The sequence below is a fragment of the Protopterus annectens genome, chromosome 11.part0 (genome assembly GCF_019279795.1).
Source record: "Protopterus annectens isolate FY-2018-M chromosome 11.part0, PAN1.0, whole genome shotgun sequence".
Lineage (NCBI taxonomy): Eukaryota > Metazoa > Chordata > Ceratodontiformes > Protopteridae > Protopterus > Protopterus annectens.
In genome coordinates this window covers 1497630959-1497643277 of record NC_056745.1, presented here as the reverse complement: position 1 = coordinate 1497643277, position 12319 = coordinate 1497630959, and the positions used below count along the sequence as shown (strand labels likewise).

At 38.0% G+C, this 12319-nt stretch overlaps 1 protein-coding gene across 1 annotated transcript in view; it reads right to left on the bottom strand.

The window, feature by feature from the left end:
* Positions 1 to 229: 229 nt before the first annotated feature.
* LOC122815098 (plexin-B2-like) overlaps positions 230 to 12319 on the bottom strand; it is a 192990-nt gene continuing 180900 nt past the window's right edge. The window contains exons 3-4 of the mRNA XM_044087340.1: positions 9116 to 10219; positions 230 to 247 (exon numbers count right to left, since the gene is read on the bottom strand). Of these exons, the coding sequence (XP_043943275.1) occupies positions 230 to 247; positions 9116 to 10219 (1122 nt within the window). The remainder of the gene's footprint in view (positions 248 to 9115; positions 10220 to 12319) is intronic.

Genomic DNA, 12319 nt, shown 5'->3' with positions numbered 1-12319 from the left:
TAAGACTTTTAAGTTATCACATCGTTTTTTCACACGTAAAAATTGTAAGCAAGGGTACATGACATCAGTATTAAAGCAACAACATGGGGATAAGCAATGCCCCATACATTATTATATCATACATTTAGACCAGTGGCACCCTTGCACCCTCACTGTTGTACAAGCAGTAGTTGCAGCAGCAATGGCAGTGCAGGCTTCAGCCTCAGTAGTGTTATTCCACCCTCTCACATTAAAATGCCTCATGCAGCTGCATGCAAAAAAAAAAAAAAAAAAAAAGTTGCATACCTTTCTCCTGCTAGACATCTTTCATGTTTGACCATACTGCTGAGTCACACTCACGGTTAGCTTTTTACTAGACAAAATCTTACAGATATGCCCTTGGATAATGCTAAGGTGACATGTGGATGGCTCATGCAGAAGGGTCCTACAGGAAAGAATCTGTGGGTATGCAGGTAAGCACAAAAACTGGTAGCTTGCATGTATTTTAGTAAAAGGCAAAAGTAAACATATATACTGATAATCAGTATGCTTTTCTACAGTGCATGTGTTTGCACAACAATAAAAATAGAGGGATGATTACATCCAGTGAAAAACCTATTAATCATCGCAATTTATTTTAAAGCTAAAATCTATTCAGCTGCCTACAAAGCAGCTATTTGTAAATGTGCTCATACAAATAAGATTTCTAATGCAGCTGCAGCAGCCTCAGACTCAAAAACTTTATTTCTAAATGAAAAATACAACCCTCTGAGATTTTAGATTTAGACATGTTAAAACAATGCAGATGCTTACTACAAAAGCAAAAATGGTAAAATTTTTGAAAATGGACTGTACATTTCAAAGGAAATTGAGCCATGGGCAGAGCCATGTCTCAACAGGGGTAGTAAATAGAATATTCCAAATATATGGATACATAAATTATACAATAAAATTATTTTGTGCAGCTTGTCATACTTGTAACAAGCACCATGCACAAGGAGCATTTAAAACAAGCAACACCACCATATTCCATACTATTTGTATGGACTTCATAGAGTTGAATAAATGTGAAGAAAGGAAGTTGATGAGTGAGACTCAAAATTGGATTTGCTGTTTACCTCTAGCATTGCTGAGCATGAAAACAGTAACAAATGTAATTTGATCGAAGTAGTATTGGATATGTGCCTCAGTTGCAGAGCTGGAGGCTGACAGTTCATTAGCTTTATAAAAAACTGTTATAAATCTGTTTTGCAGTTTAACTCTTTTCAGATGAAAAATGGCCAAGAGTAAAGCAAACAAAAAAGAACTATTGCATAATTATTTTGTTATCTCTTATTGTGGTTTTTCCCTGCACTCAACCAACTGTTTATAGACTGGCATCCAAACTTTAACACATACCTGGCGTGTGTATACAGAGACTATGAACATTAAATTGCTGGGTTTGTACAGCTATACCAGCATATGAAAGACTGTTAATGTCCACTGTCCCTCTGGGGATAAAATGAGACTTGGGAAAGTTTTTAATACAAAACTGTGAGATCACAGGACAAAATAGCTTTATTTTTACCTGTCACACCACACAAAAAGGAGTTGTATCAAAAGTGATACCAGTAATGGTAATATAACAATGTCTTATAAATGTTACATTAAAGTCAGAAGTGGGGGTACTGTTTGTGATACTAACTATGATTCATATCTGAGTTCAATGAAAACTACATTAAATGCAGTGTCTATTAAAGATAGGAAAATGTTTCATGCAGGGATAACACGTATTAGTACCAAAGTAATGATTTTATTTGTGGGGAAAAAATATAAATGGTTACCTTTGGAAGACATACTGCAGAATTACCTTTGGGTAAGATCGAAATGTAAGGAAAACAGCTCAAAAATCTAAAGGTCCAGTTAAAAACCTGTGAATCCAGTTGGAAAGAATGTTGAAAAAATAATTCAGTAAAAGACAAAAGTAAATTGACTCGTATGGACTTGGGCAACAGTGTTATATCCAGGGCAGGAATACCACCAGCCTATGGAGCAGTCAAATCAATCTGGGAGCTGAGGAAGCTGTCAAGATTTCGCCATGAGTAATGCAACTTTTTCCACCCTAGAATTGGTGACTGATAAACTGAATGCAATGAGAACTACAAAATCGAATGGCTCCTTACTTCACCCTAGCGCAAGAGGTGGTACAAAAAAAGAATGCTGTGCTTTAGAGGTAATTCAGCAAGTATCAGCAATGACTAAACCAGGCGGACTTTTCCAGAATCTGTTTGGGGGTTGGGTATACTAGGAGCATGTGTTTACTGTGGAATTCCGCATGAAAAAAATTAATCAAAAAATTGTTGATATATCTGTTACTAAAACTTTTACCAAAGTGTTAAAATTAAAAGATTGATTTCAGATGATGCTTTTTCTGAAATATAAAACAAATGACTTGCTCCTTAGAAAGGAATGATATTGTTTATTTCTAATAATAATAAAATGCATTAACAGGAGGAGAATGTTAGAAAAATATATGCTTGTTAGAAAATGCTTAGACATATATAAACTGTTAGGAAAATGTGTGCTTAGACATATATAAACTATTAGAAGAATATGTACTCAAACATATATGTAGTGCAAAGTTTGAAAACAGTATAATATGTAATGCATTTAATTCTATCTTACTAGAATGGTAGTAGAAATGAACTTGCATATTATTGCTTGGTAGTGTGACTTTTGACCCTGACAGTAGCTAGCCTTATGTCTTTCAGTAATATTATCTGCAAAGTTAGAAAGTAATGAATATGTCTGTATGTGTATCTTTTCCTGCTTCCACTGAGGAGGATGACCTTGTGAGTTAATCGGAGATAGCATGCAGCTGCTTACCAGAGAGACAAAGAAATGTATTAAGAAGACATTCATCCATTGTATTCGAAAAAACCAAGAACCTTTGAATAGTTACATCCCCGAAAAGACATTGTAACTGACCAGGTGCCTTACAAGGCTGTAATATTCTCATGGGAAAAGTTTTTGAAAAAGCATTACATCAGCGTTTTCTTGTGGACTATAGTGATGTAAAGGCCCTGTGCAGTGAGGTGGGCAAAAGCTGATTGTAAACAGTATATAATTGAAGGTATTTCCTGAATGTAGTTAGTCAAATCTCTGTACATGTTTATGTATGTTTTTTTGCCTCCTAATGTACATTAGATAAAATATTATTTTGAACCTCGAGCCTACTGTCTTACTGACTGTTATTTTGAAATGCCTAATGATTTTTACAGTCTGATTTTAACAATTTATTTAACAGAGGTGTGGGAGAGTGAACTTCAATATGAATCCATTTTGGTGCATTTAGCTGCCATCTCTGCTTGTCTGCCACTGGACCCACTTCTTTCTTTTCCTCCTTTGGCGAAACGGTTTACAACAGGAGTATTACCTATGAGACCCCTTTGCAAACACATTCTTCCTTTGTGAGATCTCAACTATGTTTTGAAGAAATTGGCCTTACAATCTTTTGAACCTGCTGCTCAGGCTGATCTGCAATTATTAATATGGAAAACTGCTTTGCTTATTGCTCTGATATCTGCAAAGTGAGTCTCTGAGCTGCAAGCTCTCCTGGTGGGAGAACCTTACCCGATTTTCCAGAAGACTTGGGTTGTGTTGCACACGAATCCCTTTTTTATGCCTAAAGTGGTCTTAGAATTCACCCTCAGTCAGTCCACTGACCTCCCTATGCTCTTCTCAGAACCCAATTACTGGGGGGAGAGGATTCTTCATACCTTGGATGCACATTGTCAGGAAAAGTACTCCCCTGGACAGAATAAAAATCTTCAGGAAGGCTGAAAGGCATTTTATTTCCTACACAAGGCAAGAAGGGTCAACAAATCTCTAAGCAAACCACTGCACGTTGGCTGTCCTCTGGTATAGTTTTTTTTTTGTTACACCTACCATGGCAAGGCAAATCTAGGCAAGACAAATGCAGCTTCCATCAGGGCCTTTTCCTGTTCAGCAGCTTTTTGGAAAGGAGTGAACTGCAGAAATATTCTAAAGGAAGCAACCGGGTCCTCTGTCCTTATGTGTTATGAAGCACTACAGGCTGGATGTCTTTTCTAAATCCAGAGCAGGCTTTATTAGGAATATTCTCCAGGGGCTCCTGGACCCTTATTTATTCTCCTCCCAGATTGGGTAAGCTTTCAGAATCTACCCAGATGCCAGTATGGCAGTGTATTTGTTGAACATAGTACAGTTGTGGAAGTCCTACTTACCTGTAACAGTAGATGTTGATAGAACACACTTCCTTACTAGCTGTACCCTCCCACAACCCCCCTTTTTGGATGTACATAGTTTGGTGTTGGAGTTTTAATCAGTGGAATTTTCTGGTGTGTGTGTGTGTGTGTGTGTGTGTGTGTGTGTGTGTGTGTGTGTGTGTGTGTGTGTGTGTGTGTGTTTTGATTTGGTACAGTAGGTGTTTATAAGCTTCAGTTTTCATCTTCTCTTCCTTCTGTATTCCAGAAAACAGAATGGGTCCTGTCTTTGGGTCTGAAAGGCAGTCCCTGTCCTCGCGGGTGTTTGGTCCATCACACACACAGGCAGGCAGGGGAAGAGCTCTAAGCTTTGCCTGTCCTTGCAGGTGATTGGTCCATCACACTCACAGACAGGAGGGGAAAAGAGCTTTAAGCAAGCAATAATGCCCAACAGGGTATGTGTTAATGTGTAATTAATACCTGCCCAGGAGTGTTATGAGGCCCGATGACACAGGCGGAGTGTCTCTACACCCTTGGACGGGCATTAATTACATATTAACACACACCCTGGAGGGCATTATTGCAGTTCGAGAATGGGCTCTCTCTGTAAAATTGTTGTGTTTTGCTTACTTATTTATATTTTTTTATTACTATATTATTTTTTTATGTTTTAGATGTTAAATAGTTTCTCCACCAAATGTTTCAAAGTTGCTGTAGCATATGTAAGTGGTGTTAGAAGAAACAATTTACATGCAAAATATATCCGTTTTTAAAAATATTTAGATATTTGCCTTATTGTTTGGTCGCTTTCTGCTAAAATGGTTTCTAGACAGTCATTGGGTTTTGAAGTCACTACATATGACATACATTTGACTTTCAGACTTTATTTCCTTCAGAAAATTCATGTTAACATAAATCCCATTATTTAAATTACTTTTTAATTTTTTAAGTATAACATTTAACCTCTGTTCCTATTTTGGAGACACGTCAATATATATGTTTATATTTTGGAGACATGTCAATATATTTGTTTATATATGTGTGTATATATACATATATATATATATATACATATATATATATATATATATACATATATATATATATATACATATATATATATATATACATATATAAAGTTTATTACACACCTTTACTTCACAAAATGCATGCTAACACAAGTCCTATTACGGCAACTTTGTGATGTTTTAAAACAGGATACGTTCCTATTTTGAGCCTTTGTTCCCCCATGAAGTTAACTGAATAAAATGTAAAATATTCTAAGAGGTGAGAGGCATGTAAACCTCTTTAACTACTGCTGCTGACAATGTTGGATCGCTGTCACTCATTCACTCACACACACACACACACACACACACACACACAAACAGAAAAACACACACACACAAACACACACACACACAAACACACTTTGCTTTCATGCACGCATTCCCACACACAGACAGAAACACACACACAGAAACAGAAACACACACACACATTTGTTATATTTAGATATTTTACTTTCGCTAAACAGCAGATGTGCTACTTAAAGCAAGTGTCAAATAATGGCTTGATTGTTCTCACCTTCACTCACATGCGCGCATACACACACACACACACACACACACACACACACACACACACACACACACACACACAGAAATAAACACACACACTTGTTTTCAGTTTTCTTTTTTTTTTTTAAATATATTTTACTTTCGCTAAACAGCAGAAATGCTGCTTAGCAAGCATAAACTAATGGCAACTGTTTTTTTCAGTCCGAGCGCCATGGCAGCTTGATATGCTGCCGTGAAGCGGTGGACTCATTTTTCAGTGGACATTACTTATACATTCTCCAGTCAGGGTGCTGATGTACAGTTTGCCCATTTTCTAAACTTTGTTAAACTTCCAGAGATGGGGTAGTAAGGCACCACTACTCATATGCCAGTAAGGCAGCGTGTTCAATGAACATCTACTGTTGCAGGTAAGTAGGACTTGCACATTTGTACTTTTATAGTAAGATTTTTAATTTTATTCTGTCTAAAACATTTAAATATAAAACAGTGGCAAACTGCCTGACTTTGAAAGATTTTAAACATTACCTCTCCATCTTTGCTACCTGTAGCCTTTGTTTCTCCATAGGGATTATAGTTAGTGTTGTTACACCATTGTAGGCTTTAACTTGTATTTTCTCCATTTTGTCATTAATTTTTTTTAAGGGAAACATGCATAAAGCAGACAGCTTAGAGGGCACCCCTTTATCCACTTTCTTGAAGACAAACAGATGCCCTACACAGACCATCTCAAAAAACTACAGCTTTACTCCATCACATATCGCCTACTCAGGGGCGATCTCTGCCTAACATACAAAGCAATGTCAAACCCAGAGCTGTTGGACATGCTCCACTTAAAGAAATCCCAATCCCTCCGAGCTACACGCTCTAGGGACCTAAACCTTGTCACCACATTAAACAGAACATGATGGAGGGATAAAGTCCTGTCCCAGAGACTTCCCATACTCTGGAACAGACTACCTATCTATGTCAAACAGAGCTCCTCATTAGCACTCTTCAAGAAAAATCTTGATGACTGGATGGGAAATGGGAAATTCACCCCAGGGATCACTTCTGTGGCTCTGCTCGACAGGGGCACAGAAAAATAATTTTCTTGGGTGGCGAAAGCCAGGGTACATTTTTTGGCTAGGCTTATATACGCCTTAGGGCCAATAGCCTAGTACCTACCTATGAACCTACCTATGAACAAACAGCACTTTATCATATGTCGTCACATCACCATAGATTCTTGAATCCGATATGCTCCTTGCTAATTCATCACTAGGATTAGTGACATATGCAGACTGTGCGATGCTGAATGTGCTACCATCACAGTCTAAGGCAATGTTAATGTATGAATAGAGGTTAATATCGCTTTTGCACAGATGTGCAATACATGTTTGTTTTTGGCATTAGTCTTCTGTTCTAGTCTGGATAGGACAAAGTAAATGTGTTCATCTGTTTCAAACATGGATAAAAATCCTGGGTGGTAAGTAAGTGAATGTTCCTGTTTACAAACTAAAGCATCAGAGTCTATCTCAAATTGTACTTTACTACTGCCTGGAGTGTGTAAATAACAGGATTTGTGTTAGTATGAATTTTCTGAAGGAAATAAAGTCTGAAACTTAAATTATGTTTTTACATAGTGGCTTCAATCCCCAATGACTGGCAACAAACCATACATTTTAGGAGTAAGGGACCAAACATTTCATAGAGTGTTACTAAGCTAGTGACCCAGGGACCTTTCTATGTCTAGCCAAGTTTTCTCAAAAGAATAATGATGTCCTGCATCCAAACAGGACACTGAGGAGCAGTCATTTATAAGCTACATGTGACCATAAGAGACATTAGTGCCAGGCCCTGTGTAAATTTCCTATTCCTTATTCACTGCTCTAGGTTACGATTACCCTGGGTAATAGACCAAAGCAAAAAAACCAAAGCAAAAAAAAAAAAAAGCTGAAGCTTTTGATTCAAAAGCACGAGGATTTTATTTATTATTTAAAAAGCGGTAAGAGGGGAAGTTCCCCCACCTTCCTCAGACCAGAATACATTAAACAAACACTTCTCCTTCATTCTGGGTAATAGACAAACCCAGCTTCACATGGATGGGAAGTCTGTTCCATTGGATGGGCAGTCTCTGGGACACATATCTGTCTCCAGCATGTTCTGTTTAAGTCACAGAAATCCTGACTGTTGCCCGGGTGACCAGCATTTAAGGAGCTTATGTACCTGATGTGGTTGGCAAGAGGGATGAGTGTACCTGTTGTGGGAAAGAGGGACATTGCTAAGTGTCTCTCCACTGGGCGTACCTATTGTGGGGACGATAGGACATTGCTAAGTGTCTCTCCAGTGGAGGATGTAGACATCATTGAAAAGATTCCAAGCTGAGGTGGGCAGGAGGACAACAGTAGGCAAGGCCACCTTATGGACCTGGGACAGGGCACACACACAGGTTACTTACCATTACTAATTAGCATTTAAGAGAGGGGCTGAGGAAGAAGGTTAAAAAAATGGCCATGTAGGATGATGGCACCACTCCCAGACCCTGTGTAAAGTCCAGGACCCCCTCCCCATAAGCTGAGACCCTGGATATAAAGGAATAAATGAACCAACATATCAACAGAAGTTTGTCTTGACAGTCAGTGAGTGCCAACTAAAAAAAAAAAAAAAAGAGAGAGAACATTTTTGAAAGTCAAGGCTACTATACCCCTGTTCAACGTGAAAAGAGATGATCAGTTTTGGTCTTTTGGTCCAAGTTATACAGAGCGTAAAGTCCAGTAGGGTTACCAACAGTATTGATAAGGCAAAGAGGACATCTGTAGTAGCTGCAATCTGTAAGGGAGCATGACTGGCTGTTTATAACAGTTTAGGACTGGACATGCTTGCAGTACGGGTATTCATTTAAGCAGCTTCCTAAACTAATGTCTTTAGATGTTAGTATCAACTACAGTCATCAGGTTATGTTTTTCTTTGTCCTCAGCCTGAGACGACACTTGATCTTTTCTTTTTTTTTCCCCTCAGCTTTGAGGGGGGCAATTGTCTGGTAACTGCCTCTGGGGGCAAATGAGCTAGTTGTGGGTCTGAGGTCTCCCACACAAAATGAACATACCCTGAGATGATGGACGTCTAAGAAAGAACCAAAAAACTGTCATTAATTTCACCTCTGTACTTTTCTTCATCTTACTACATATCTGCTTTAGACATCAGAGATCTGGTGAAAATGAAACATATCAAGCGCTGAACAACTTCATGAATTTATATTCTAATTATCTCACTAAAACATTTAAATGTGCAGTGATGGCAAATGCCTTGGTGAGTGTTAAAAAATATGTAAATAAAAATTAAAAACAAAATTACCTCTCCATCTTTGCTACTCGTAACCTTTGTTTCTCCATAGGGATTGTAGATAGTTGTCTTTTCACCACTGTAGGCTTTAGCGCGTACTTTCTCCATTTTGTCATTAATTATTTTTAAAGGAAACATGCATAAAGCAGACATCTTGGAGGGTTTTCCTTTATCCACTTTCGTGAAGACAACAAACAGCACCTTATCGTGTGTTGTCACATCGCCATAGTTACCTGAATCCGACATGCTCCTTGCTAATTCTTCACTAGGATTAGTGACATATGCAGACTGTGCGATGTTGAATGTGCTACCATCACACTCCAAGGCAATGTCGATGTATGAATAGAAGTTAATATCGCTTTTGCACAGGCGTGCAATAGAGGTTTTGTTTTTGCCATCAGGTTTTTGTTCTAGTCTGGACAGGATAAAGTAAACATGTTCATCTGTTTCAAACACAGACAAAAATCGTGGATGATTACGTATACGGTCCTGTTTATAAACTAAAGCCTCAGAGATCGTCTCAAATGGCACTTTATCACTGCCTGGAGTTGTATCCAAGAGTCTAATGCTGATAACAAACCCATTATCGAACTGTCCATTGCCTTTCGCGACGTACATGAGTCTATTGTCTGATACAGTAGTTATCAGACCAACTGTTGAAAGGTTCTCATCATTGGTTACGACGTAACATTTTTCTCCCTTATCTTTCACATAATAGAGCTCGTTACTGATGTTTGTCAAACTCCTTAATGCACACAGTCCTCTGAAGAGAGTCCCACAAACAACAACCCTTTCTTTGGGTTTGTCCAAGAGCAACAGCTTGACGTAGTTGTCTGTCTGTTTAGCAGTCGGACAGTAAGATATATGAATTGGAGGGGTACACTCTTTATCATCAAGCTCAGGGCCTATGACTGCTTTGTGCTGTAGCTTTAAATCTTCCGTGAGCTGGTAAAGTGTGTTTACTGCTCCAACATAAACCGTGTGTGTGTCGCTGTCCACTGCAAGCTGATTTAAGTTTGAGGGACTTGAAAACATATTGCTATGTTTATATGAAGAGACACACATCAGATTTTTAAAGAAGAAAAGAATCCAAAGCCACATATTTATTTCTGCATTCTGTGGAGAAAAAATACAAAACCTTATTATAGGTGTGGCATACCAAGAAAAGGTGTCTTTACTTACAAATGCAGTACAATAAATTTAAATGTATTGACTACAAGCAGAAATGCACGTCTTACTAAATAATTATTTATTTTTATTTTATTAAACAAACCAAAACCCAGTGGAAAATCACATCCTAAAACAAGTAAATTTGTAAAACACAAGTCGTTTTGTTTTACTAATTTACTCATATTTTTATTCTATGTTTGTTTACCTGGACAATCTAACTGGGTGGGTAACCCATTTTCAGTGGAGGCCCAGGGGAAAAACCCCATTAGTTATATTAAAAACAATCTAAGAAACTGCAATCATCAACTTTAGCTCCTTTGGTTAATAATAATCATAAATGTGATATAAAGAGTATCATACAATTAGAGAAACATCCTACTTATGTACAAAGAACATTATAATACTTAGAGAAACAGTTTTTTTTTTTTTTTTTTTTTTTACCAGGAAGTAATCTACAAGAAGCATTAATAGCCTGAATTAAACCGTGAGCCAGACCCAGTAAACGACTGCTATCCAAGGAAAATTGAGGAGGAGTAGACATGTGCTTGGTTTTATGCTACTTTTTGACAGGTGCAGAGGTGGTCAAAAAGTGTAATGAAACAGGAAACCTGATGCAAGTAATCTCTAACATTTTCAGCCCTCCTTTTCTAAATTTTCCAAGGAATATTCTATTTCCTCATCCATTTTTAACAAAAAACAGAATAAACAGTCTTAACAAAATACAGGTAAACAGACGTTCAAGAAGAAATAAGAGGGCTCCAAATAAAAAGTCTTGAAGCTCCCATATCCAAGAACAATTCAACAAATCTAAATGACTATCCAAGAGACGTTATGACTCTCTCTCACCTTGGCTCTTTTTTTTCTTCCAGAAAGTCTGAATCTGCATTTCTGTCTTCAGCAACAGTTTCAGACAAATGGGTTCTGAGAATCATTCATCAAGGTTACAGATGGCAGTGAGGGAAAGTTGTTCCTTTCCAGGGGGTTATACCTCATCCTCCCAATCATAATCTTTTATTTCCACTACTTTTTCATCACATGCTGTCCCATGGGGGTGATAGAACGGGTTTCTCCTTCCCAGGTGGGGAAGTTTTTTTTTATTCAAAGATGTTCCATGTGCCAAAGAAAGAAAATTATTGAAGACCAGTTCTGGATCTTTCTTTCCTAAACCTGTTTGTGATAGTGCTGAAATTCAAAATGATTTTACTTTGCAACCTGTTACTTTTCCTTCATGTTTCAAGTTTCCTGGCAACACTAGACTTAAAAGATGGTTATCATCCAGACTTCAAGTGTTTCTTAAGTTTTTCTGTGTGTGGATCACATTATCAGTTTTCTGCCTTACCCTTGGACTATCCACTGCACCAAGAGTGTTCACAAAGTGTCCCTCCAGTTATCGCTCCTTGCAGACTACATGGTATCCACATTTTTCCATATCTGGATGACTAATCTATGCAGAATCTTTTTCAAACTGTCATGAATCTTTCTTTTGTGTGAGAAATCTCTTACGCTACCTGGGATTCCAAAAGAACATTCAGAAGTCTTTCTTGACTCCACACAGGATTGTGTTCCTGTGATGTCAACTAAGCTCCTCAGTTCAAAGAGCTTTTCTTCCACAGGAAAAAAATAGATCTTTATTTCCACTCAGCCGTCAGTCACTGAGAGGGAATATGCTAAGATTTGGGTCTTATGGCATCTATGATTCCTATGATACCCCTGGCAAGACTCCACATGAGAAAGATATAGTGGTATCTGAAATCTCTTTGGTCCCAGCAACAATAGTCTTTATCTTTTCAAGTCCCAGTGCTGGGGTTTGTCAGAAGATAAGTCTTTTGTTGGAGAGAACAGATATCTTTAAATGCAGGTGTTCCCTTCTTCCTCCATGATCCAAAGCAGTCACTCAACACAGACACTTGAGACTTTGCTTGGGGAGCAGTTTCAGGAGGGATAAAAGTGCGGAGGAGTATGAAATACCAATGACAGATTCAAACACATAAATATCAAGGAGACACTTAACTCTCTGAACCATTTTTGGTCTCTGGTTGCCTCTTC